The sequence below is a fragment of the Topomyia yanbarensis genome, chromosome 3, assembly GCF_030247195.1.
Source record: "Topomyia yanbarensis strain Yona2022 chromosome 3, ASM3024719v1, whole genome shotgun sequence".
Taxonomy (NCBI): domain Eukaryota; kingdom Metazoa; phylum Arthropoda; class Insecta; order Diptera; family Culicidae; genus Topomyia; species Topomyia yanbarensis.
Window position 1 is genome coordinate 17,952,257 of NC_080672.1, and position 27,927 is coordinate 17,980,183.

General features: G+C 39.8%; 2 protein-coding genes across 3 annotated transcripts; one reads left to right on the forward strand and one right to left on the reverse strand.

The window, feature by feature from the left end:
* Positions 1–4,828: 4,828 nt before the first annotated feature.
* Positions 4,829–5,919, forward strand: LOC131689404 (mpv17-like protein 2). Its single transcript, XM_058974465.1, has 2 exons — positions 4,829–5,342; positions 5,396–5,919. The coding sequence occupies exons 1-2, from the start codon at positions 5,081–5,083 to the stop codon at positions 5,812–5,814; spliced, it is 681 nt and encodes a 226-aa protein (XP_058830448.1). The 5' UTR covers positions 4,829–5,080; the 3' UTR covers positions 5,815–5,919.
* Positions 5,899–27,886, reverse strand: LOC131689403 (N-acetylgalactosaminyltransferase 6-like). Of its 2 annotated transcripts, XM_058974464.1 has the most exons (4): positions 27,786–27,886; positions 27,489–27,576; positions 27,073–27,366; positions 5,899–8,309 (listed from the first exon to the last, which is right to left on the reverse strand). In XM_058974464.1, the coding sequence occupies exon 4, from the start codon at positions 8,251–8,253 to the stop codon at positions 6,424–6,426; it is 1,830 nt and encodes a 609-aa protein (XP_058830447.1). In that variant the 5' UTR covers positions 8,254–8,309; positions 27,073–27,366; positions 27,489–27,576; positions 27,786–27,886; the 3' UTR covers positions 5,899–6,423. The 2 variants fall into 2 exon arrangements, with proteins under 2 accessions (XP_058830447.1, XP_058830446.1); XM_058974463.1 differs by having other exon boundaries at positions 27,489–27,852.
* Between the last annotated feature and the right edge of the window lie 41 nt (positions 27,887–27,927).

Below are 27,927 nucleotides of genomic sequence, written 5' to 3' on the forward strand. Positions count from 1 at the left end.
GTGTAATATATTTTGCTTTGCGTGTAATGCATTTTGCAAAGCGTGTAAGACGTCAAAACCCTACAAAAACTTGCCCTACATTCAGCAAAACGTCGAACAAAGTGGATCAGCGTAGGACGTCTGTTAAACAAACTTTTCTGTGAGGGAGTGCAAAGTTGAATGGAAATGGAAATTAAATACATTTTTTTAAATTTGATGCAAATTTGTTTTACATTCTTAGAGTGATAGGTTAGATCTAACAAATTTTATTTTGATTCAACAATGTTTCTATTTAAAATGCAAACAGAAGTATTTACCAAATGCGTGCTTTCGAGAAACGTCCATTTCAGTTTGAAACAGTCATTCGTCAAGTTAGAAATTCAACTAAACGTTTTGTTGTTTCAAAAAGGCCTGATTTTTCTGCGTGTACTTAGGATCGGCTGGTACATACGGTTGGTTAATGCGTAGAAAACTACTCATTTTCAATAAAAGTGGAATAACCCACTAAATGGGTAAAGCGTTTGTACCCATAAATGAGTACAGACCTTGTACGTCAACCTGGGTATGTTTCACCCATTATTTTTCGCAGAACTGTTACAACAAAATGCGTAAAAAATACCCATTCATGAAATACGCACCAGAATGAAAAACACTGTCAATAGAATTATTTCTGAATTAAAAAAACATAAAATAACATTCATTTCACATTATTGTTTCCTTATAAAAGTATAGGAATCTAGATAGAAATCATATTCTAAAACTACTTAACAAAATAAAACCGCCAACTGGATATATTTTTGATGGCTGGATCTTTTGGCTGCTCTAAAAATGCCGAACTGGCGCATATTTTCAACATCCTCAGTAGTCTAAACAGACGTTGTTTTCGAAGCATTGCCGAAATGTTCCGTTTCCGCCACGGACTCCGATGCAGGGCGATAATTTGCAGGTTCCACTACGATCCTTAGTTTGCAAGTTAACTCGCTTGAAATAATGCTTAAGGATTTTTCACCCATTATCAAGATCAATACATTGACATTGCCTCATCGAGTAGTTGTGAAATGGATAAAAAGTACGCATTGTTAGAAACAAAAAATACCCATTTTTTGACAGCTCGAATAACTTCCGAAAATGGGCAATTTGAATACATAAAATGAGTAAAGTTTTTTTACCGTGTTGAGTCATGCACAGATCGATGGTTCAAATATAAAGGTGCGCGCAGCTTACAGGGCTGTGGCACGCATATATCAGAGATGTTTAATGGGAAGGTGCGTCGCATCACAAAGAGATGTGACAGAAATATATATAAGATCCACATTTGTTATTTAAATGGTAAGTATTTGAATTTCACCCAATTTTGAATTTCTGTATTAAGTCAGTGCACACTGTGCACTCTCTACTCTTAGTATAAACCTTAGGCATCACATTCAAGCGTGCTACACAAAAAAATATTTCAATTTGTCTGATAACGATACAACCGAGAAGGAAGTTTTTGTTTTGCGTCGTTTAACCGCAATATCATTTTTATTGACACTTCATCTTATTTTGACGAGGAATTCGTTCCGTACTAATACACTATTAATCCGCAAAACCGTGATATCTTTAACAAACATGTAAAAGAAAAATTCGTTTTAAAGTGAACAGGGCAAAAAGTGATAAAACATAAAACATACATTGCTCTTAGGCTAAGTTCACACGATATACTTAATGTTGCAACCAGCAGCAGCATTTTAGTCGTTTTCTATGGTTTCTAACTAATGTTCATGTATGTTTGAAAATGACGTAACAATACAATGAACAAATATCAAAAGGCAATCACGAAAAGCGTAGTAGATTGTGAAATTATTTTATATCTATTCAGCTGTCAATTCAGGACCTTTTTCATGACCGATTAAAACCCTCACTACACACGGCTCGACCTAAGCAAAGTCTAAACGTCGAGAAATTAGCGAATAGGTGCCGTAGAGCCCTGTGAACCCTGGGCCATTGTGCCCTAAGCGTCAGAAATTGTTTTGTGCACAGCCTTGTTCCGCGAAGTCCCTCCGATTACCCAGTAGCAAGCCAACCCGGAGATCACAGTATACGCAGTCTCTTGCTCTGTGAGCTTGTTCGGGAGTATATGTCACAGAAGAGATATTAAATAAAAGTTATTTTTGAACAATTTAAACAAATTTTACATAGTAAACAATGTATCGATAGCAAGCATTAAACATTTTCCTTTCGATTTGTGAAACAAGATTAGCAATTCGTTTGGCAGGAAGAAAGTTGTTATGGTTCAAAGTGTACTGTAACGCTTCTGCTTTGAATATAAAAAACGCATCACGTGCAATTTGATATTTGAAACGTTTGTGTCAATAAGCTCGTTACGCTAGGTACCTTTAAACTACTGAAAACAGGTTGGCATGATAATTTCACCCGTATCAACCCAATGCACACACAAGCAGAAAAATAAATTAATGTTTCCCAACGTAACTCACAAGCAGCACACATATGTCGCACTCTGCAGTGTTGAACTCAATTCGAAACCGCCCTTCCCACCCACATTGCATGCTCGTTCGTGTACATGGAACGTTTCAAATCGTACAGCTTGATAAATAGCGGACAGTAAAATTTGCATACAGCAAGGAAACGGGTTTTACACGGTTTTACTTTGTGCGAGTTAACACTGCCGAAAATCCATAGTAGACGTTCTTGATTGTCGGCAGTAGTGACATTAACTCGCACCCAGTCAAACCGTACAAAACTTTCCCTTGTTCCCTTGCTAGGTCCTAAGCTTATCGTACGCTCTTCGTGTCGTTGTGCGATTTGAAACTTTGCATATACACGGACGATTGTACCGTCCGGATGCTATAGCCGTGAGGTTGCTGGTTTGGCATTCGAGCGACGAATGATTAAAACGGATACGTGGTACCTCTATTTGCAAGCTACCCGTACTTGATTGAGTCACTTAGATGCGAGTGTGTGAAAATCCCAACGTTGCTGAAAATCCATAGCGTCTACCGCTTATTGTATCCTCTGGACAATACAGTGAACATGTTCCTCGTTTGGCATGTAAGTGATGAAAAGGTGCATTGAACAGTACTACTGTTGGCTGTTCAGAAATAAATATAATATGTTTTTCCATAAGGTTTTTTTGGAGATCCCTAGCCGTGCATTGAAGAATGTAGTACGTCATCTGTCCGTCTCGTCCTGTCGTGTCTGGTGCTTCCACCAGACAACACTAGCTTATGTTAGCTGATTTCGTAGAATCGACGATCATCAAAATGATAGATCCTACGAGTGAATGCACTTGGTTTAGTCACCTGTCAAGCATTTGGGTATTCGTGTGCGTATATGTTTAAGTGTGCATGGGAAGTGTTGGGTGTTGAGATATGTGTGATGCCTGTAAATAATATGTTAATACAAATAATATGTGATATGTGAAGATAAGAAATGTGTAATATGCTACTTGCATTTTTTGGTCGTTCCTTCTGATTCAATCGAGTATGAAAATACATCTCAATTGTTCTAAAACCTGGCGATGTCTGATGGCAGCGAATAATCTTTGTTGGCAGTAATGTTGCCCTCCTTGGTTGTATCAGGTCGAAGGGGTAATCAGAAGAATGGGATGCATGAGACCGAAAATTTAAAAAAAAATGAAATGAAGAGAAGAGTTAGTATTGTTATTGAGTATTATTTGTCGTCATGCAAAATAAAAATCAAGATGGAAAGAGACCAAACCGGGACTAAACTAATTCATAGAGTACAATGAAAAAACACGTGTGACATGCAACTGCATGAGCTCGTCTAGATGTAAAGGCATAATCAGAAGAGCACAACAAAACTTGATCGAGGTATATAATTTTGTCATCCTCCGCTGGTTGGGGGTTGATGGCTCATGTGTTAGCAAATGAAAAGAGTTTAGGTTAGACAAGATTTTACGTTAGACAAGATTTTATGTGCTGTAAAAATACATCACATGACAAATAGACATTAGCACTTCGAACATTAGAATCTAATAGCGTTTTCGTTTTTTCTTGGTGCTACACCGGTGTAGTGCAAAGAAAGAGATAGACTGATTACACCCAAGTTTGAATGAGTGTAGCACCGACTATACCGGTGTAGTGCACTATCCAAAACGAAAATGCCATAACTTAAGATATAGTAGTAAAAGGAAGTTTCTATTAGATTCTATTGACCAACAAGGTCCAAGGTCTCCAAGCTACATATCTCTAAGCATAAATAATTTTAATCTGGAGTCCACCGCCAAGCCCACGGCAAAATACGTGCACATATTTCTGATCGGATAGTGCAAAAATTTTGCGATTTTGTTCAGTACAACGGAAGTTATTCGCACTTAATAACTGGGAAAATTTCTCAGCAGAAGTTTTTGAGACAGGACCCCAGTATTGAAACGTTAGAAGTATTCTACTTCAAAATCGGCGATGATGAACCTCCAGCATTAAAGCCGGAACAAAAATTATTCATGCGGAAAAACATAATACGCAACATGAAAAATCCGCTAACAAATTACATTGTAAAAACCGCGTGCCCGATATTAATACTAACAATTCTACAGAATGACTCTTACACCGAAAAGCCCTAATCCGAATTTAGGTTTGCAGTTTATAGCCGATCTTTGCATTCTAATATAATTAGGCGGGTTTCACGAAGCATGGTCGCCCCTTACAACTTTTATTTTTAACAGTTGGTTTAAAATATCATTTTCAAACATTCACACAAGTTGCGATGTTCTTGCATTCAATTTTTACCTCATTCGTTTATTCGGTTTATTCTGACCCCTTCCGATTCGCGCGCCCATGCATCGACGTCAGCTCTGAGCTCACGTGCTCTCCCCCGGCCAACACGCACACTAACGTAATGATAATTCGGCAGCAAGAATCAAAACAAAACAAACGATACCGTTATCGTCCCATCTGACGTAACTCGTCCTTTGATTAACTCCGCGTTTCATTCATCGTCGTGCATTCCTTGACCTGGTGCTCAAATCGTCACCTGAGCTATGGTCTAATCAGTGTGCGTTACTCGCTCAGTGCAATTTCGATCGATTTGTGAACATTGTTATCAGTTCGTTTAATCTCGGTGATCCGATCTATTGGAAGTCATGCATAAACTAATTCGTTTTGTGATTCTTCGACTAAGTCCCCGTCGAATCAGTCGAGACTATTCGTCGTCCGTTCCGCCCAGCCGCGAACAGCACCACCCAACTATGAAGCGGGTATGTAAGCTTCTTTTCGGCCGGTACCTCCTGCTAACCAACACCGTGAGTTCCGGGCTGCTGATGATGCTAGGTGACGTCGTCGCACAGGAAATTGAGCAGCGCTTCGACGATGTTCAGGAGAGACAGTACGACTGGCGCCGGATAGGTAAATTTTTCGAAACGCTAGAGTTATGTTGCTAATTATTTCATTACAAACAGGTTGTATGACCCTGGTAGGTATTTCTCAGGGTCCTATGCACCATTATCTGTACCAGTGGATGGACCGCGCCCTCCCGAAAGTGGATATCAGAACAGTATTTTTGAAGATTGGTTTGGACCAGTTGATTATGTCGCCAATTTTTATCATCAGCTATCTGTATACTGCTGGATTACTTGAAGGTAACAGTATACGGCAATGTACGGACGAGTTCGTAGCCAAGTATTGGACCATCTACGCAGCTGATTGGATAGTGTGGCCGCCCGTGCAGTTCATCAACTTCTTTTGGTTAAGCCCGAAATATCGGGTTTTGTATATCAACGCAATCACCATGCTGTACAATGTGTTTCTCTGCTACATTAAACATAACGATAACCTACTGATAAGGATTTCATCACCAAAAGACGCAAGTAGCCGGTAGGACAGAATTGTCTCTCGGACTTTTGGCGGTTTGGAAATGTAAGATATATCAATTTCGGGTTTCTTTAATGTAAATATATACAAATTTAGTTATGTTTGACGAAAATTACTTGTTTTATTGCTTCTCTCTTAAATTTGTATTGATGTGTTAGAAATCTGCGATCATCGTAACGTTCTCTCACTCAGCGAGGGAGTATATTTCGTTGGCGTTGTATGGAAAATGGCCTTTCTGAATAAGTTAAATGCATTCTTACAGTTGGCGTTTTTTTTCTCTTGTAGGTCATCTACAAACAAAATCTTATAGACTAGATATGTATAGTAATGATTATCGTAGATCAGCAACTACTGCCTGGGAATCTGTCGAATGATTTGCATGGCAAGTTTGTAGTTTATGTAGAAAATATTTGAACATAGTTTGTAAACGTTTCGTGATTTGGAACCACGAAATATTATGGTTGCAATTCGTTTTACGCTTTTTTATCACACAATTTAATCTTTTAGTAACAGGTCGATCAAATTAACTTGGTCAATGTTGTCTCTCACAACATCGCGTGATGCTTTTCAAGTCTTCTTCTCCATTATTGAGCCATTGGAAGTAGAGAATCACCCTTCATTCAATCAGTTTTGCACCATAAGTTTCCCAGCTTCGAATAGCAGTCATATTAACAAATCCCCACTTCCATTTCTGGTTTTGATTATCCGCATTGCACTGATTCACAAAGACGGCCCGCTTACTCGCATCCATATCCAGGCAACGATTATTTCTACCCTGCTTTATCATCTGACTGTCAACGTCGTACCGCCACATCTGATTTCCCTGGCCACCGTGACAGTGGAACAGCAGAATCTTTGCGTTCGGTACACTTTCCGAAACGTCCCAACAGAGTTCACCAAATTTGATTCGCAGGTCACGATGCCATGATAGTTGGAAGTATTGATTGGCCTGCGGTTGGATTTTATCAGCGGCACACGAAAACATACCGATCGTTTCCTTCTCCCCGTGGCTCAACGTATCAACGCAGAGTGACGGGTTAGGAACGGATTGAATGGCGCCGTTTGCGAAATCTGGCGGTTCAACTGGAGGGTACTTCTCTATTAAATCGAACGCCACCTTCTCCATGAACCACTTGAATGGTTTGCATTGCAGCTTCTCTCGGATTGCCCTCTGGTTTGTGAGATCACCCGCATCCGTGTTATCATACTTTTTGCGATCTCTCATGTATAAGAACTCCTTATACTCGTCCATCCAAACCTCTGCAACTCGTTTGTAGTTTCGCGAAAGGAAATCCTTCTTTCTTGGATTTCCAAACGGTGCGTATCCTCGATAGATGTGTCCCACACGGGAGCATGGTGCGTCATACATTCGCCCACCACACTGCCAAATTTTGAAACTTAACTCATACTGCTCTCCGCCCCAAATATCCAGTCCTTCGTCGTATCCGCCCAGCTCCCAGAAAAACTTTGAGCTGATAGCGAACAACCCTCCTGCCATTACGGGACTTTCGAACGGTTCCGTTGGATTTGCCAAATCTTTCGGTAACAGTGGCAACCTCTTGTAGAAAAACTTCCAATCAAAAGCACCTCGCGCTCCTTCATCCTGTGCACGATACTCAAACGTATCCCAATCAACCACGTCGATAAATGGACACACACAAGTTCTGTAATCCTCAGCGATCGGATCCAGCAGTGGTGGTAACCAGTTCACATTCGCCTCCGTATGGGAATCCAGAAAAATTAGCACATCAGCCGTCGCAACCTTTGCGCCAGCCAACCTCGCTGTAATCAACCCGGATCGTTCCGGCAAATGTAACACCTTCACCTTGGGCATATTTTCCGCCACGTACCTATCGAGTTGGTCCTTTAGAAACTCTTTCGTGCTACAATCATCTACCAATATGATCTCACTGATTAGCTCGGGAGGAGACCTTAACAGCACGCTGGAAGCAGTCCTCAGCAGTGTACTCCAGTGTTCATTATAAAACGGAACCACTACACTCACCGTAGGCAACTCACTTAAATATTTCTTCTTCTTACACCCTTTATGTCTGATATCTGGCAACGAACGATTCAGCGAAATTAAATCACTTAAAACAGCATTGAACCCATTTTTCTTAAACAACTTGTCCTTCATAATTTCGTCCTTCTTCTCCAGGTGGGCAGCGATACCGTGCTCACCCACACCCGTACGTTTCTGCTCCGCCTCTATCAGCGAATAATCGTGCCAATCGATAAGCTTCCGGTGCGCATTCTTCTTGGGCCCATTGAAAAACGAACCCTGCTTCTGGTGCTGAACCAAGGCCTCATGCCGACCGGCGCTGCCGTCCGATAGGCCCTGCTGCTTGTCGACCACGTTGAACGAGCGGATAATCAGTGTTATGAAGAGAAGGATGAAACCTCCGACTAGGGCGTACTTTAGTAATACTCGCAGGTTACGGCGCATCTTGCCGGGAATGTTTGTGCTGGCTTTGCTGGGCGGAAATCGGTTAGGTTAGGTTGCTGCAAAGGGAAATGGGAATATTATGGCATAAGTGTTGGGTGTGGAATCTAATGCATAGAATGTTTATGGGATTTGTTTTTGGTTGGCAAGTACCTAGGCTCATAAATTTTAAGTGTCATACATATCAGCTAACGCGTATCGAATCGTATCGTTTCCATGTTTGAAGATAAGAAAATACAAGAAAATAACAGCCTGCTGACATCCCTATATCTACAAACAGAGTTTGACGTTGTTAAGCAACATCGTTTCCATCCAATCGATTGGGGACATCAAATGACGGGAATTATTAAGTATGTAGTTGTTAACTTTTGCTGCCCTCATTCGGTTATCCAGGAACGATTCCCTTAAGTTTTCATTTTTTGCACATACTACTGTAAAATTACAACAACATCGCTATCATTAGTCTCTAAACGATAAAGTATCGCGTCTACATTCCTTCTCTAAATGTGGAGATCAACGGTGTTGTAAGCGATGCGGGTTTTTTTTTGTTAGGGGAAACTTTGCCACTGCGACCACTATTCAGGTTATCTTTTGTGGCTGCTCCTGTTTGCTCTACATGTTACAAATTGCCCGAATCCAATGTAGTTGGAAGCGAGTTGTTTGTTTGTCCACATATGTCGTCCCAACCGGGTAGTACATTATTAATGTAGCTGAGGATCCGTTTGGGATAGGTATGCCATATCTCGTGAGGCGTCATAAGATGCCTTCCGAAGTATCGCTCCCTTCGAAGAAATAGTACTGCACAATGGCAGAGAATATGTTCCGATCTCTCGGGCTCGTAGTTACAAAATCGACAAATGTCATCTTGACTTTTGCCAATTTTTTTCAGATGATACTTAGCAGGACAATGTCCCGTAAATAAACCTATGATTATGCGTAAGTCCTTACGTTTTAGATCCATTCGTTTTTTGGATCTCGTTGTATCTGGATGTATGACTTTCTTAGCTTGTCGAGCGCCTTCTACGTTACGCCAGTCGTTTAGTAGTTGGTCTCTTGCCCAAGCCGAAAGTTCTAGTTTAATGGCACAGCTAGATATACCTAGAAATGGTTCTGGTCCAACAAACATGTTTGATGAACCACGCCTGGCTAATTCGTCGGTCACTTCGGAACCATCGATGCCTTGGTGGCCAGGTACCCAGAATATCATTACTTTATTCCGAGTTGCCAGTTTTTGTAAAGATGTGATGCACTCGCAAACCAGTTTGGACTCACATTTCGACGACCTTAATGCCAACAGTGCTGCTTAGCTGTCCGAGAAGATTGCGATGTTTGCATGTCTGTAGTTTCGTTTCCGATGCGGGTTTAACTATCGATGTTCTGATGAAGGATGGAGTTGGTCACTTTAAGAATGCTGACCTTCAATTACAAGATTTTGGAGTGCAAGCAATTACATACACTCAATGTCCATCGAAGATGAGAAATACTATCGATTATACTCGTTTCGGGTAACTTTTTACGGATCTGTACTTCCGAGCGACGTTAAAGTGGGAGGGGCACGTCTACCTATTCGGCTGTTTGTACCGCAGGTCATGAATTGGTCCAATTGTAAACAGCTAGATCACACGACCCCATACTGTAGCAATCAGCAGCGGTTCGGCAAATGTGCAGAATGCCATGCGGACGATGCTTGCCGGAAGCCCATTGAGAAGTGTATGCGCTTTCGACATGTCCAACGCTCTTACGCAGAAATGCTTAAAAGAGCTGTTTCTCTTATCTCCGAAACCCCACACATTATCTTGCCAACTGACGATAACGCCTCCAACGACTCTTGTGAGGGGTATTCTACGGCTCCGCATGGAAACTCTAGGAAAATACCAAATCTGACCTCAACCGGACATGCTCGTAAAGGCCCTAGATTGTCCACAACAGGACTACAATCTAAAAACCAAACATTAATCAGAAGAGCTGCTAGAAAGTGCTCCTGTTTAACAGTCAGAATCTCACCCCAAAATGAGACTAATTAAATTCACTGACAGCGTGAACTGTATATTTATAGTTTTCAATGTTACCGACCCTCTGAAAAATTTGCTGGTTGCCATTCTACCAACAGTAAGAACATTTTTAAAGCATTTGACTGAATACTGAATACCCTCCTTGCAGCGATCGTATCCTTCGATGGCTAACTTATTAAACAAAATCACTGATTATCCCAAAAACTCATTTGCTAGATTGTAATAATTGTGATGCATTTCCCCTATGCGAACCATGGTTTACTTCTAATATTAACCTCAACTTCAACAATTTTAACATTATTCGTCCAGATCGGGAAGGCTCCTAAGGAGGGGTACATTTAGCGTTGCGTTGCGTAAGCACGGTATACTTCTTAGATTGCAGACTGATGACTCTCATTTCCAGCCAGACTACTTGAGGAGCATTGTTTGGGAATAACAATTGATCCAGTCCAAGCGAGAATTTTGCCTAAGAACCACCATTGCTGGCCACGACCATCTTTACCGTAGCTTGGGATATGAGAAAGGATGTGTTGATGTGGTACTTACTTAACGGAAGGCCCCGACTCAGTGACGCTCTCATAACTACCACGGATTGGGTAGTGGGTGGGTTGTTAGTCAGGATTCGCCTCAAGCAAACGATGCGACTGAGAATTTATTTTCGTGCATAAGAAGTTTGAATAGTTTATTGACTAGGATACGTAAATGTTCGCGATGCGAAGGTGTTTAACCTCTGGATAACCGTTTATCGAGAGTTTGTTTCATCGAAAACAACTTGAACTCCGGACAGCCGGCTGTCGGGAGTGTTGTCGACAATATAAAATGGACCATAAATTATTGATTGAATTTAATTGATTTATTGACCTAAAAGTGAGCCAATGAATATGACGATAAAACGTATGTTCTTCGTGCTGGTATGACTGCTGCGAATTGGTAGCTGGCACATGATTCTTCTCAAGAAACTATCAATTCCCATTTTTTTCACTCAGACAATACCATGCGTATTCCTCACGCACATTAAATTCCCAGTGTATTAGTTCCCTATTTGGTCAAATAAACACTAAACAAACAAATAAATTAGTTTGCTTTGTCCAAAGAGATGTCAGCTAGATTGGCATCAACCGGCAGATACGTGTTCCCTTGCAATGCCATCAAATCAAAGAACGTTTAAAATTACATACGACACACTATGTGCAATTCTGAATATAATGAATAATAATAATATAATTATTTGCAATAAAATAAGATCGGAAAAATTAGTTGAATAACCAAGGTAGCTCATTTTCAAAGATAGCACTGTTGATGAATCACCTTACAAAATAAGTGACAAGGGACGCGGACGAAAATAGCTGACCACCGCCAACTCCTAAGGAGGGGTCCATTTAGGGATCAAAAAGTTCTATCCTTCTGTTGAATCAACCTCTCTTTGCTACTACCGCTATTCAAGCTCAGACGAACGAGTACCCGGCGCAAATATTGAAAAAATGGTATCCCAATCCATGGGGGATAAAAAGTGCTCAGACGTATACGCGGAGAAGAGCGCCGCGTTTGAGGATTTCCAAGACTATGGGTTAGCCGTTAACAATCGACAGTGCACGGTGTTAGAAATGTGAGTGAAGAGTCTGGTGAAAAGAAAGAAACACTGGCGCCGGTTCGTCGGCAGGTTAACAATAGAAACATCGAGAAGCATCCTTTAGGGAAAGGCCCGACGTATACGAAACCGAAACAGTACTAATGAGAGTGTGGAATATTCAAACCGCTGGATATTCGATTTCGGCAAGAAGGTTTGTCCGAATTCTGCCGCAGTGCCGAAAACCACGGTATTGTGAGCGAAATTTTCAATGGTGGAGTTCTCACTTGCTCTCTTGTCATGCAATAATAAAACCCCGGCGCCGGACAGAATCAAATTCAACTTCCCGACTCAGCGAAAAGAAGATCACAACTCGTATCGACCGATGAACCTGCCCCACCTCGACAAGTGGATCGAAACAAATGGCTTGCTGTCAGATACACATTTTGGCCTCCGCAAGGGTAAACGGCATATGTTAACAAAGAGTTAATGGCATCAGTGTTCTTAGATCATAGCAGGCGAGCTCTCGTCTGTGATATGTCGCTTTTTCTTTTCGCTTTTGGTTTGCTCCCGTACGTTCCAATAGAAACGAGAACGATTTCACATACGGTAATATTGCTTTTTCAGCTAATCGTAAGCTGATCGTACCTGGACAATTGTGTTTATGTGCACCCCAAGGAATTAGCGGATGGTCCTACCGTTTTTGACAAAAGAAGAAAGACCACCAAGCAAGATGCTTTAGAACGAAAAGTAGGATTGCTTCGATTGATTTTTCCGGCTTTGGTGTTTCCCTATCTGCTGCTGCTGTGTGAAAAGCGGCCCTTACACGTTCAATATTTTTGTCAATACCAGTCAATATTGACGATATTGTTACAATATTTCAGTCCCGTTTGAAATCCACATCGTCAATACAACTTTTTTCCATTACACGTACAATACTTTTGTCAATACTATCTAGTATTGACAAAAATATTGAACGTGTAAGGGCCGCTTTACATTCCCATTCTTGTCTCTTCTATAAGCCTGCACTGGGGCCAATGCCCGTGCAAACATGACTTCCCATGACAATGTTCCTCTCACGGTGGGATGGAGGTCGAAATAAAATCGACTCCTCGGCTCAAGATAGACCCAGGCTTCTCGACCAAGTCTTACGTGATCTTCTTCCGCGGGTCAAAGACAAAAAGTTTTTTTTATTTCGATTATAGAGGTTTTAACCTTAAGGTCATTCGCCTCTTCGGGTTAGAAAAATCTCTTATGAAAAATTTCCAACCCTATGTACGGGGGTCGGGACCCGAACCCAGATGCGCTGCGTACAAGGCAATCGATTTACCAACTACTCTACGCCCATCCCACAAAAAGTTTTTGAATCTACTGCAGATTTCTCGAGTTCTGACCAAACGTTTTTCCGTCGTAACAGAAATATAGAAAATTCGCTCTGATAAGCTTCGGGTAAATAGTTTGAAGCGGGTAAAAATGATATTGCTGAGTACGGGTCCATTACAAAGGAGTACAGAATATATGTACCAGCTAATACCGACTGCTCATTGACTAGGGGTTTTCTCAGGAACACAAATTATGTCTCCGTTTTTTTTTTTGAGCTAGCGTCAATCCGACGCTAGCTTAGTCCTGTCACTAAGTTAGTGTCGGATACTGATGAGACGAGCATTCAACTGATCCAAAACAAGATGTTCTACACTGACGGATCAAATCTCGACGGGTCCTTCAGTATGTATCTTAAACGAAAATTTAACTGCTTCATTCAAACTTAGTAATCCTGCTTTAATTTATGTTGCTATTCAGTATACCTTTACCTTGGGATCATTGACACTTGTCCCGCATACCATTACTCCAAGATTTACTCTGCCATTGAGCCTTATGAATGGGCCAAACTAATATTGGTATTTTTCGTGAAATTTTTAAACAATGCTGTTACTTTCAATTGTACTTTATACATTTTAGGTGATCTACAATATAAACAACCGGATAACTCAATTTCGACGACAATGCAAATGGGACTGTTTCGAATTAATGGACAGTAAAGAGATCGGATTTAGTGTTTGATGTCACTTCCGGGATAGTTTTGCAGCTTTCGAGAACGGCCGGCAACATGCGGACAAGACATTACCGAAACATACCATCAGATCTAAGTCGGCCCTGAAGGCAAATCTGCATAACGATTTTTGTTCCGTTCCAATTCCACCACAGGTGTACGTGATGGATGTGCTAATATTTTGATTCGACATGCTCACCTTGATGAGCACAATTCGTAAGAATGCAAATGATGCAACTTTTTGAAAGAATTTCCTGATGTGGGGTCATTTATCGTCACCACGTAGACGACTATTTATTATAATAGCGCGTTCAAGCAATAGGACGCAAGTAGAATAGCAAAACAGATGCAAAATATTCACAATTGGATGTCATATTCCAGTGCGTTTCTGCAAGAAATGGAATGCAATCAAGACTGTATATATCAACCAGGATAAAATTACGGTTTACGAGTCCGCCCACTTCTGCAGAGTGTAGTAATGGCGAAGAATTTTGTCGACTTTTGTCGATTTTCCACGTGAACGGTGCTTGTACAACCCATGGCTACGGTACATCGGCCAATGAGCTAGTAGCTGATTATTGAGAAATCAAGCGTTATTTTCATTTTTCTCTTATCTTCTACATGAACATAATTAAAAGTTTATATTTTTTTCCTTTTACGAATCTTATAGATAAATTGGTTTTCAAGTTGTGCTCATCCGGAAATTCAAATGAATCAGATTTTAAGTTATAAAAAGTTAATTTGAAATCTGCGGTTTGAACCGAGATTTGAGTACAAATGCAATTGTTGAGGTAATGGATAGTGATTGCGAGGTTTGGTGCAAATGTGCGGTGGAGTCCTCTGAATAATGTTCAACGAAGTCAGCTGGGGTGCTGCTGACTATGGAGGAACAGGTACTTGCTGTTCTTATGCCTGCACGCAGAAAAAAGATTTGTAGGTTCAATAAAATTATGCATTAAATTCAATAAATGAAATTATTGGTCGGAAGACAATAAAATTATTTATTGAATTCAATAAAATTTATTTATTGTTTCAATAAAACAAAATTATCGTTCCGTTTTTCAATAATTATTTTATTGAAATTAAAAGAAAATTATTGATACTAAAAATGTATTTATTGAAAGCAAAAATTTGTTGTTGTTCTAATAAAAAAATATTTTCAAACCAATAAGTTTGTTAAAGTGATAAACAATAAATGATTGGATTCAATAACACATATTTTTGCACTATGCTATATTTCACCCTAAGGAGGAAAATTTGGTAAAAACTAAAATTTCTCACTAGGGTGAAAATTTGTTGGTAAAAACCAGTCTTTGTACAGGAGGGCACAAATCCTTATTTCATACTATGTTGCGTTTCGGCTTCGCCTCATCAGAAACCGACACTAACGGCTTCGCATAGGCCTGCTAAGCCAAGACAAGTTTCGGCTTCACTTGTGTCTCATCGGCATGAACAGAACTTCTGCTCGAACGGGACATCACGTTTGATCAGTCGTTTGATTGAAACACATAGTGTGTTTTAGTTTTAAGGGATTTGCGTCAAGCCGGCGCTAATCTATTCCGACAATGTGTTAGTGTCGGTTTCTGATGAGGCGAAGCCGAAACGCAACATAGTATGACATATTTTTGGTTTAAATATGCTAATTTTTTCTGCGTGTGCACTTGCATTCTCGATTGATGACCAGAGCAAAATTTGAGGTGGCAAGAAGAGCATACTACAAGGTATAAGGTAAGAGATATTTTCACGCTGAAACCTTACGGTAGTTGAGGAATGTGCCTTGGTTTTTTGAATAGTCGACGAATTTACGAAATAAAATTCCTTCCGGCCAAGTAGAAGTGTCAAAAGCAAGTTCCTTCATTGATGGATCCAGACCAGCTGATTCCGTTAATTTCAAGCGGCGTGAAACAATTTGTGGCATGTTATCAGCGGTAACTAAAGAATACAAGCCAGATAAATGAAGCCAAAATTCCGACGGGCGCGCCGCGGATGTCAAAGAAGGAGCAGGCAAATCACTGAAGCCGATGGTATTTGTACCACGGTATGATGGTACACTGCTAGGTTGTCCTTAATTTCCACGGCGATGCTTAACACTGAGTCTTGGCCAGGCATTCTTTGAACGAATCGATGGTTTTTCTGCAAAAGCATCCATCAGAATGCAACGAACAACTTTGTCGCTCGACTTTTCCATTAACTTGAACAGTTCTAGCCAAACATGTCAAATGGTCCTAAGAGAAAATGACAGTTTCTCTTTGTTTACTTTCTCTTTCGCTAATAACTCGTCCGTTTATACGTTTGTTCATTAACTCTTAGCATAATATGCTAGTCGAAATCAACGGTTTTCGATATATCCTGAAACAATATTGAAAAGTTTTATGCTGACTCCGTAATAATCGAAAGAGAAAGTAAACAAAGAGAGGCTCTCATTTGCACTTAGGACCATTTGACATGTTTGTCGAGAGTTGTTGAACCTGGAACGGCGCATAGTGTTTCCAAATAGGCAAAAACACGATCTAAATTATTTTGACCACGAATAAACGATTTTCGAGTTATAGTAGATTTGTTCCAGCACTCCGGAGAAAATCGCTCTTGTACACACAGGTTTTTTTACGCTGTGTTTTTGCGCGGTGTTTTCTACTAGGTTATTTTTTACGCGGATTTTCGAATTACGCGGTTTTTGTACTCAAATTTTCCAATTACAGCGGTTTTTGCAAAAACTTTTCAAAAGTCATCACTTACTTTTTTTCTGAAATTTTTTTTTAGGTCTTTGCAAAAAATAAAGACCTGTTTTAGTCCACCTAGAGGTGCAATTGTGCCTTTCTCATTTCTACAAACTATGATTTAATAGCTGGTTCGTACAATATAACATTATGGAAATGTCTTTCATTCTTATTACACTTGGTAAGTATATATAAGAGCACCTTTTTGCATTCATCGCGGTATCGGTTTGAATCGGAGTTTTCTATGTGATCGCACTCCACAACTCGTAACTCCGGAGCCGGAAGTCGGATGGAGATATCAATTTCCGGGAACGCAACAGCTTTCATTTGAGACTAAGTTGATCAAATCGGTCTAGCTATTTTCGAGAAACCAATATAACCGTTATTATGAATTTGGATGCTTCCGGATCCATCGATGGTGGCCAGTGTGGCCAAAGAGACTTTGAATGACTGTTGGTGACCTAGATCTACAAATTCAATAGTTGTGTTTACATTTTGGAAAACATTTCACCTTTTTACATTCATCGCAGAATTCGTTAGAATCGGGATTTGCTGCGTGATCGTACGTATCACCCTGTAATTCAGGAACCAGAACTCGGATCCACACAAAATTCAACAGCAGCTGATGGACCTTTCATTTAAAATTAAGTTTGTCAAAATCGGTTCAGAAAATTCCGAGAAACCGATTTGGAAAAATCAACAAATTTTGTTTTGTAACCATACTCTTCAACTCGTAATTCGGAACAAGATGTCGGTTGAAAATGAAATTCAATAGCAACCTATGGGAATATTATACCTTTCATTTGAATCTTAGTTTGTAAAAATCGGTTCAGCCATCTCCGAGTAACCGATGTGGACATTTTGTTAACAAATCCGCACATACACACACATACATACACACATACACATACACGCATACATACATACACACATACATACACACAGATATTTTGCGATCTCGGCGAACTGAGTCGAATGTTATATGAGACTCGGCCCTCCGGGCCTCGGTTAGAAAGTCGGTTTTTGGAGCAATTGCATAACCTTTCTATATAAGAAAGGCAAAAGAATAATATTTAATTAGCTTAATAAGCATGAGTTCAATGTTATCTTCATGTGATTATAATTTGCAAAGGTTGGTGGAATGCGTTTGAACGTGTAGGGAATGGGGGTTTAGTAGAGTGGGTGTGGAGGATGCGTCAGAAATCCTTCATCTTATTTCGGTTTCGGTATGGATGAAGGAAATCTGGGCGTGAGGGTGATCCAAGAAGAGGGGAGTGATGAAGGAGGGAGGTGTAAGGGCAAGGTGGGGAGGGGGGGAAGGGGCGGCTACGCAATACTCAACTGCATATTTTGCCTTCCATTTGAGACTTGGTTTGAGAAAATCGGTTCAGTCATCACCGATGAACCGATGTGACTTTAATTGTGGAATATGCCCGGAATTCCGGACTTCCGGAATCGTCGATAGTGGACAATATATTCAAAGAATGTTTGATTGGCAATCAGTGATCTAGATCTACGATTAGAAGTAATTTGGTGACCATTTCAATAGTTTTTAGCCTCTGAGGTATTACGATTGTACCGATTTATATGGGAAATTCCAGTGTATCCTTACTAACACCCCTGTAACTCCGGAAGCAAGAGTCAGAACCGAATGAAATTCAGCAGCAGTCAATGGCATTACTGTATCTTTCATTTGAAATTAAGTTCGTAAAAATCGGTAGAGAATTCGTTGTGGAATGGGTGTGATATTAGCTTAGGAACTTGGCGGGTTCCCCGAGGGCGTCATGAACCGTCATAGGTGGCCAATGTGGTCAAAGCTGCTTTGATTGATCATTAGTGATCCAGACCCGCAAACTAGAGTAATGTTACATCAATTTTAATATGTTTTACATCATTTGAACATTATGGTGGTACCAGTTTATATGGGAATTTGCTGTGTGACCGCACTCTTCAACCCGTAACTCCGGAACCGGAAGTCGGATCAACTAAAAATTCAATAGCAGCTTATGGGAGCGTTATACCTTTCAGATGAAACTAAGTTTGCGAAAATCGGTTCAGCCATCTCTGAGAAAATTGTGTGAGTTTAAATGACACACACACTTACACACACACACATACACACACACATACATACACACACACAGACATTTGCCGATCTCGACGAACTGAATCGAATGGTGTATGATACTCGGCCCTCCGGGCCTCGGTTAAAAAGTCGATTTTTACAGTGATTGCATAGTCTTTCTTTATATGAGAAAGGCAATATTTAATTAGCTTAATCAGCATGAGTTCAATGTTGGTGGAATGGGTTTGAAAGTGGAGGAAATGGGGGGTTAATAGAGTGGGAGTGGAGGATGCGTCAGAAATCCTTCATCTTATTTCGGTATACGGGGTGGATGAAGGAAATGCGGGCGTGAGGGTGGTCCAAGGTGAGGGAAGTGGTGCAGGAGGGAAGTGTAAGGGCAAGGCATGGGAGAGAGGGGCGGCGACGCAATACTCAATTGCATATTTTGCCTTCCATTTGAGACTTGGTTTGAGAAAATCGGTTCAGTCATCACCGAAGAACCGATGTGACTTTAATTGTGGAATATGCCCGGAATTCCGGACTTCCGGAATCGTCGATAGTGGACAATATATTCAAAGAATGTTTGATTGGCAATCAGTGATCTAGATCTGCGATTAGAAGTAATTTGGTGACCATTTCAATAGTTTTTAGCCTCTGAGGTATTACGATTGTACCGATTTATATGGGAAATTCCAGTGTATCCTTACTAACACCCCTGTAACTCCGGAAGCAAGAGTCAGAACCGAATGAAATTCAGCAGCAGTCAATGGTATTACTGTACCCTTCAATTGAAATCGAGTTTGTAAAAATCGGTAGAGAATTCGTTGGGGAATGGGTGTGATATTAGCTTAGGAACTTGGCGGGATCCCCGGGGGCGTCATGAACCGTCATAGGTGGCCAATGTGGTCGAAGCTGCTTTGATTGAGCGTCAGTGATCCAGACCCGCAAACTGGAGTAATGTTACATCAATTTTAATATGTTTTACATCATTTGAACATCATGGTGGTACCAGTCTATATGGGAATTTGCTGTGTGACCGCACTCTTCAACCCGTAACTCCGGAACCGGAAGTCGGATCAACTAAAAATTCAATAGCAGCTTATGGGAGCGTTATACCTTTCAGATAAAACTAAGTTTGCGAAAATCGATTCAGCCATCTCTGAGAAAATTGTGTGAGTTTAAATGACACACACAGACATTTGCCGATCTCGACGAACTGAATCGAATGGTGAATGACACTCGGCCCTCCGGGCCTCGGTTAAAGTGATTGCATAGCCTTTCTTTATATGAGAAAGGCAAAACACGATCTAAATTATTTTGACAACAAATAAACGATTTTCGAGTTATAATAGGTTTGTTTCAGTACTCCGGAGAAAATTGTTCCTGTTTACTCAGGTTTTTTTACGCGGTGTTTTCTACGAGGTTTTTTCATGTGGATTTTTGAATTTCGCGGTTTTTTGACGCGAATTTTCCAATTACTGTTTTTGCAAAATATTCTAAATACTTTTGAATGCAAAAGACTTTTTAATTGCAAAGAACTTAGAAGAATTTTGGCAGTTTTTGCGCGGATTTCGCAATCAACACAATTTTTGCAAAAAAAATATAAAGTCCTTTCGAATGTAAAAGACTTAGAAGATTTTCGGAAAGATGGACGGGTCTGGAAGACTCCTTATGGCCCGTACCTCAACAATATGGGTATTTTCGGAATGGACTTGACGAGTAGGTGCCAGAAATTGATGTTTGACGCCAATTTGAAATCCGAGATGGCGAATTCCGGTTTAGCGAAATTCGCTATAACCCAATCAATATGGCCTTGACGAGTAGGAGACAAAAGTCGATGTTTGACGCCATGTTGAATTCCAAGATGGCGACTTTCGGGTTAGCCACATTCGCTATAACCTAGTCAATATGGGTATTTTCGGAATGGATTTAACGAATAGGTTCCAAAAATTAACTTTTGACACCATTTTGAAATCCAATATGCCAATTTCCGGTTTAGCAAATTTCGCTATAACCCAATCAATATGGATATTTTTGGAAGTTGAAGTTGTAGCACAAATAGTTAGAATTAAACAGTTGGATTTACTTGAATTTCAGCAATGTGTTTAATTTGAATCAATTCAAACCCCCAACTCACACCACATACGTCTCTTTCTTCTCTCACTTCCATTCTCACCGTACTCTTCTGGATGAACACATAAAAAATTTTCTTCTGTATTCCCGGGGAAATCCCGGGAATACAAAAGAAAAATAAAAAGGTGAATGATTTTCTTGAAAACAAAAGAATAAATCGAAAAGTTTTCAAACCGGTTTGATTGCATGTATATCTGTCCTAAACGCAGTTGTCAGAAAATGGCGGTTTGGTGGCCTACACATCATTCAATCATTCGATAACTCGTCAATAAGTTTACGCAACATCAACTTCTTTTGATGATTTTTCTTGGCTATATTTATAACCTAAATTTTGGTAATTACGATTACAATTGGGACTAAACGCAGCTGCTGGAGTTACTGTCCAAAATTGGAATTCGTTGTTCTGATACGATGGAATGTAATCAATTTAATGCAAAGCACCTTCTTTAGTAATCTTGAATGAAAAGATCGAGCTGCTTGAGGGTAGTGTGCAGTTATTTCCGATCAAATGAGAAAATGTTATATATGGAATCCATTTCATCATTTCGAATTAAGTGTGCATCAAAATCAAGCAGAGAATGGACGAACTGTACAGCGATGGACGAAGCCCACCATCGATTTCTTGTTATGAGTGAGTACCTGGATTGTTTGATCTTATCCCTTCAAAAATCCTTTCTGCATCCTTGAAAGCGACATTCAAAGATGTTGGACAGATACAGCGTTATGTATTTCTTTTCATACATTTAAAAATTTACAGATATTACACCTACGGTATAACAAATTAGACGAAATATGCATTCAATGAACCGACAATATTTCTGCAGACATTCTAGAAACATTTCTTTTTGCCTTTCTCATATAAAGAAAGGCTATGCAATCACTGTAAAAATCGACTTTTTAACCGAGGCCCGGAGGGCCGAGTGTCATACACCATTCGATTCAGTTCGTCGAGATCGGCAAATCTCTGTGTGTGTATGTATGTGTGTATTGTGTGTGTGTGTGTGTGTGTGTGTGTGTGTGTGTCATTTAAACTCACACAATTTTCTCAGAGATGGCTAAACCGATTTTCGCAAACTTAGTTTCATCTGAAAGGTATAACGCTCCCATAAGCTGCTATTGAATTTTTAGTTGATCCGACTTCCGGTTCCGGAGTTACGGGTTGAAGAGTGCGGTCACACAGCAAATTCTCATATAAACTGGTATGATGTAAAACATATTAAAATTGATGTAACATTACTCTAGTTTGCGGGTCTAGATCACTAATGATCAATCAAAGCAGCTTTGACCACATTGGCCACCTATGACGGTTCATGACGCCCCCGGGGAACCCGCCAAGTTCCTAAGCTAATATCACACCCATTCCCCAACGAATTCTCTACCGATTTTAACAAACTTGATTTCAAATGAAAGATACAGTAATACCATTGACTGCTGCTGAATTTTATTCGGTTCTGACTTTTGCTTCCGGAGTTACAGGGGTGTTAGTAAGGATACACTGGAATTTCCCATATAAATCGGTACAATCGTAATACTTCAGAGGCTAAAAACTATTGAAATAGTCACCAAATTACTTCTAATCGCAGATCTAGATCACTGATTGCCAATCAAACATTCTTTGAATATATTGTCCACTATCGACGATTCCGGAAGTCCGGAATTCCGGGCATATTCCACAATTAAAGTCACATCGGTTCTTCGGTGATGACTGAACCGATTTTCTCAAACCAAGTCTCAAATGGAAGGCAAAATATGCAGTTGAGTATTACGTCGCCGCCCCTCCTCCCCCCGCCTTGCCCTTCACCTCCCTCCTTCATCACTCCCCTCCCCTTGGACCACCCTCACGCCCGCATTTCCTTCATCCACCCCGTACACCGAAATAAGATGAAGGATTTCTGACGCATCCTCCACTCCCACTCTATTAACCCCCCATTCCCTCCACTTTCAAACCAATTCCACCAACATTTCAAAATGTAATCACGTGAAGATAACATTGAACTCATGCTGATTAAGCTAATTAAATATTATTCTTTTGTCTTTCTCTTATAGAAAGGTTATGCAATTGCTCCAAAAACCGACTTTGTAACCGAGGCCCGGAGGGCCGAGTCACATATAACATTTGAGTCAGTTTGCCGAGATCGCAAAATATCTGTGTGTATGTATGTGTGTATGTATGTATGTATGTATGTGTATGTGCGGATTTGTTAACAAAATGTCCACATCGGTTACTCGGAGATGGCGGAACCGATTTTTACAAACTAAGATTCAAATGAAAGGTATAATATTCCCATAGTTTGCAATTGAATTTCATTTTCAACCGATATCTTGTTCCGGATTATGAGTTGAAGAGTATGGTTACAAAACAAAATTTGTCCACATCGGTTTCTCGGAATTTTCTGAACCGATTTTGACAAACTTGATTTTAAAAGAAAGGTCCATCAGCTGCTGTTGAATTTTGTGTGGATCCGAGTTCTGGTTCCTGGATTACAGGGTGATACGTACGATCACGCAGCAAATCCCGATTCTAACGAATTCTGCGATGAATGTAAGAAGGTGAAATTTGTTCCAAAATGTACACAACTGTTGAATTTGTAGATCTAGGTCACCAACAGTCATTCAAAGTCTCTTTGGCCACACTGGCCACCATCGACGGATCCGGAAGCATCCAAATTCAGAATAACGGTTATATTAGTTTCTCGAAAATGGCTAGACCGATTTGATCAACTTAGTCTCAAATGAAAGGTGTTGCGTCCCCGGAAACTGATATTAAATTCCATCTCCATCCGACTTCCGGCTCCGGAGTTACGGGTTGTGGAGTGCGATCACATAGAAAACTCCGATTCAAACCGATATCGCGAAGAATGCAAAAAGGTGCTCTTATATATACTTACCAAGTGTAATAAGAATGAAAGACATTTCCATAATGTTATATTGTACGAACCAGCTATTAAATCATAGTTTGGAGAAATGAGAAAGGCACAATAGCACCTCTAGGTGGATTAAAACAGGTTTTTTAAATAGCGTTTGCGTTAAGCATGATAACACTAAAAACCATCCCAAGTTTTGTAACATACACTCATCGATTTTTTAAGAAACTACCGCGCGTCACTAACGCTACAATCTGCATTCACTACTCACTCCAAATGTTTGACGGTAAAAATATTTCCTACAGAATTTCTTTCGCAGAACCTAAGCCTTTTGGAATAAATTAAAAATCTTTTTTCCCGGAATTCCCGAATCCCGGGAATGGGAAAACACAATTTCCCGGGAATCGAGAATCCCGGGAAATCCAAAAATCCCGGGATTCCCGGGTTGGAAGCTCTAACCAAAACGTTGCTTTTTTGGCACTAAAACTATCGATAACGACACAGATGTATTTTATGCCGTACAAAATCTGACCTGAAAAAGTAATTTTCAGGAGCGCATCATAGAAAACTCCACAAAATGTCTAGTAAAACCAAAAGATAGATACATAGTTTCTTCAGCAAAGTTATTTCTTATTAAATTCCCTACAACTTTGCTGAATAAAGTTTTTTATTATTTTCATAAATAATCAAACAAAAGTTTGCTGCTCACCTTTGGGGAGATTAATCACAAAACTAATACTTTAATGAAATGGGGAATGTTTTATAGACAAACTTTGCTGAAGACACTATAGCTCGAAAGTCATTTTTTCGTGGAAATTTGAGCTGAAATAACTAAAATATTGTCGAGTTGGAATGTTCAGATGAATTATTTTAAAACATTTACGTAATCCACCAGAGCCCCAATTCAACAACTTTTACTTCAGGTGATCGAACAGCATCGAAAAGAGCATCCTATAAAATCATAGTGCGTACTAAACTGAAATATAATCAACGCATTCCTCTGACATATCAACTCGACATCAGTTGATTCAGTCTGCAACTTTACTTCCATTGATATAAAGTCAATGCAGAGGGATACAGCATGTTTCGTTTCATCGTTACTATTTCGCATAGGATATTGTGCAAATGTTTTAAAACAATTCATCTGAACGTTTCAACTCGACAAGATTTCAGTTATTTCAGTTAGAATTTCTATATGTTGAAGCCTTCCCCCCTCCCTTTCCTCTCACTACGACCTTTTGCGAAACTACATACGCCCATGAAATTGAGCTAAGGCTTTTGAATAATTCATCCAAACATACCAATGTGGTAAATCTAAAGTATATGATGTTATTTTGGTATGCTATATGAAATAACATTGGTACACCCGCAGTGTTGGCAAAAAAAAAATGATTTTTGGCAATTAATTCGATCTATCAAACTTTGAGCAGCTATAATTTGTTGTAGAGACATTCTAGCACCATGCATCCTTCGGCAAAGTTGTTTAGCATATCCTGGACTACACTTCTATCTAATTTTTGGTATACTGCAGGAAGAATTGTAGTCTGTAAAATCGAAAAGGCAAAAAAGTAGGTTTTCCCATACTAATTTCCATGCAAATTTCAAACGCAATGCGCTACGCCGGGTCAAATCCAAGCGACCCCAAATTTTGCACAGTTGTTTGGGACCCCTAATAGAATCAAAAAAGTGCTGTGCTCGGTTGATTAGGTTTTGATTACGTTTTTCCATATAACAATGCCCCACCCTAATGATCAATCCTCACAATTATAGATTCACTTTATATTAGTTTCAAATATAACGATGTAATACAATATGTTTTGCGGTACGGTATGGAGGGAGGCATGGGATGACGGTTTGGACACCTGGACTGTCATATATCAACCATATGGGGGTTGGTATGTTCATTCAGAAAGCTGAGCTCTTTTGATGTAGGTATATAATTTTTTTTATTGACATCTGATTTGCGTTGAGCAATGGAAATGCAGCAATTACAAGCTGCTTAGCTTGTGTAATTTTCGAAAACAACGTAACTGTAAATGAGAACCTCTCTTTGTTTACTCGCTCTTTCGTTGATTACAGCGCTAGTTATGAGAACTAACTATAATTCTTGAGCGTTTTTTCAAAACGTCATATCTGCAATGAGTTACTCTCTTTGTTTACTTTCTCTTCTGTTAATAATTCGGTCACTTTAACATTTATCCCTCAACTCTTTGCATAATATGCTAGTTAAAACCACCGTCTTTCGATCTGTACTGTAAAATAAGTGAAAAGTGTTACAGTGACGCCGTAAAAATCGAAAGAGAAAGTAAACAAAGAGAGTAACTCATTGCAGATATGACGTTTTGAAAAAACGCTCAAGAATTATCCAGTACATATCCAAAGATAACATGCGACATGGCTTATTAGGGAGCGTGAAAAAGGTAGAAGGTACCGTGTTTACTGAAGGAAATTAAATGAAAAGAAATAAATTCGTGACGAACTAGAAGAAAGAGGATCAAAATGTGTGTGACATGAATGACCGCGGTATTGCACTGGTTTATTTTCAAATCTGTAACAATATCGTGGCAACTTGATGTTAGCGAAGAGCCGTTAGACAAGTTGTTCCTACTGCATGTTCGATAGACAACCCATTGCTTACTTCGATCTACACAATTCTTGATTGCAAAATTGGAACTGACTCTATGGAAGGTTTGATGTTGGTATGATTTTATTTAGATTTCGGTCAATCATAATTTGAAACGAAATTTTTCGAAATCTGTTCAGAAGTGAGTAATAAGAGAACATCGTTTTTATGGGTTGATTTTAGTCCGTTTTTTTACAATTTCAGCTTTAAAAAAATATTACTAAAAATCTGTTCTAGGATTGATTTTTCAACGCTTACGATATCAAATGCGTTTAACTCAAAAATTCGTGTTTTTTTCTGAAGAAAATAAAAATTTGAGCACCATGTATATTGGGTCAAGCAATTTTAAATACAAAAAAAATATAAGGACGATATTGATAATTTCCCTATAAAATAGGATTGGTGTTTTTGATACATCGACCTTATCGATTTTCCAATCTATCAATGCGCTCCCACTATTGGAGTACCTTTCATTACCCAATAAGCAAAGGTAATAAAGCCTTGCCACAAGCTGCCTCAAACAAATAAATTGAAGATGGAGATAATAGTATGTAATTTCCAAAAGAACTCAACTCAGAAATCGTGGAAATAAGGAGCTCCAAAAAGTTGACACTGGTAAGCCGATACTTGCCAACAACTAACAACATTGTCGACATCAGTGCAACACAATCATCAGTACCGACTAGCGAACGAAAAACACAAAGGCTACCATAGATAAAAACCTTTTCCCGATCAGAGATAAGATGCGTACAGCGACACACCAACATTAGCTTCACAGAAGCTTTACCTACCTTCTACACACTTCTCGCCACTATCAACTGGTCGCAACGGGTGGCTGACTATAACGAGCTTCGATGAGGTGGCACCTCGAGTAGCGAAAAAAACGAGTTCAAATTTAATACTGGCTGGATTGTATCGGCACAAAACATGTCCTCTACTCTCATAAATGCATCATTCCCGCTGGACACCTCCTCCTGCAGTACCGTGGGTTCATTTGTCAAACGTTGCACTTTCTCTTCGACACACTCTTTTTGCAGTTATGTGACCTATCACTGCTGCAAGGTACCCGTTATCCACGCCAGGAACTGTCCATGAAAGCAAAGGATGAGAATTTAACAAGTTTAGTTTATGTCAGATTATTTATGCATACGATGAAAGCAAAGTGCGTCTCAATGAGCGAAAATGATTGGAGTGATAATATGCTTACCAATTTAAACCAATTTATAGTGAGATCCAAAACAACATGATTGCTCTCGGTAGAAGACGATTATAGAACTAGTCGCACGCACCATTCACTAACAGAAAAGAAGAACAATATTCTTTCGTAATCAGAAGACAACCACACCTGGTGAATAATTGGTCTGCACTGCTTCTACTACAATAGGTACTGATGAGGTATGAGAATTCCAGCCCCTCTGTGATATTTACAGAAGACTGCCCAATTGTTGGTATGGCGTTTGCAGTGTCATCAAGTTCTGACTGTCAACATTCACAGATATCATACCTACACTACTCTGACATTTTAGCCAGCAACAAAGGTCATCGAGCGGCAGACGCTTCTTTTCTCACGAGCTGACTGCCTACTACTAGCGATGCGATGGAACGGGTGGAACTGCCGCATCGAGCATCATCTTGTTAAGTGGTGT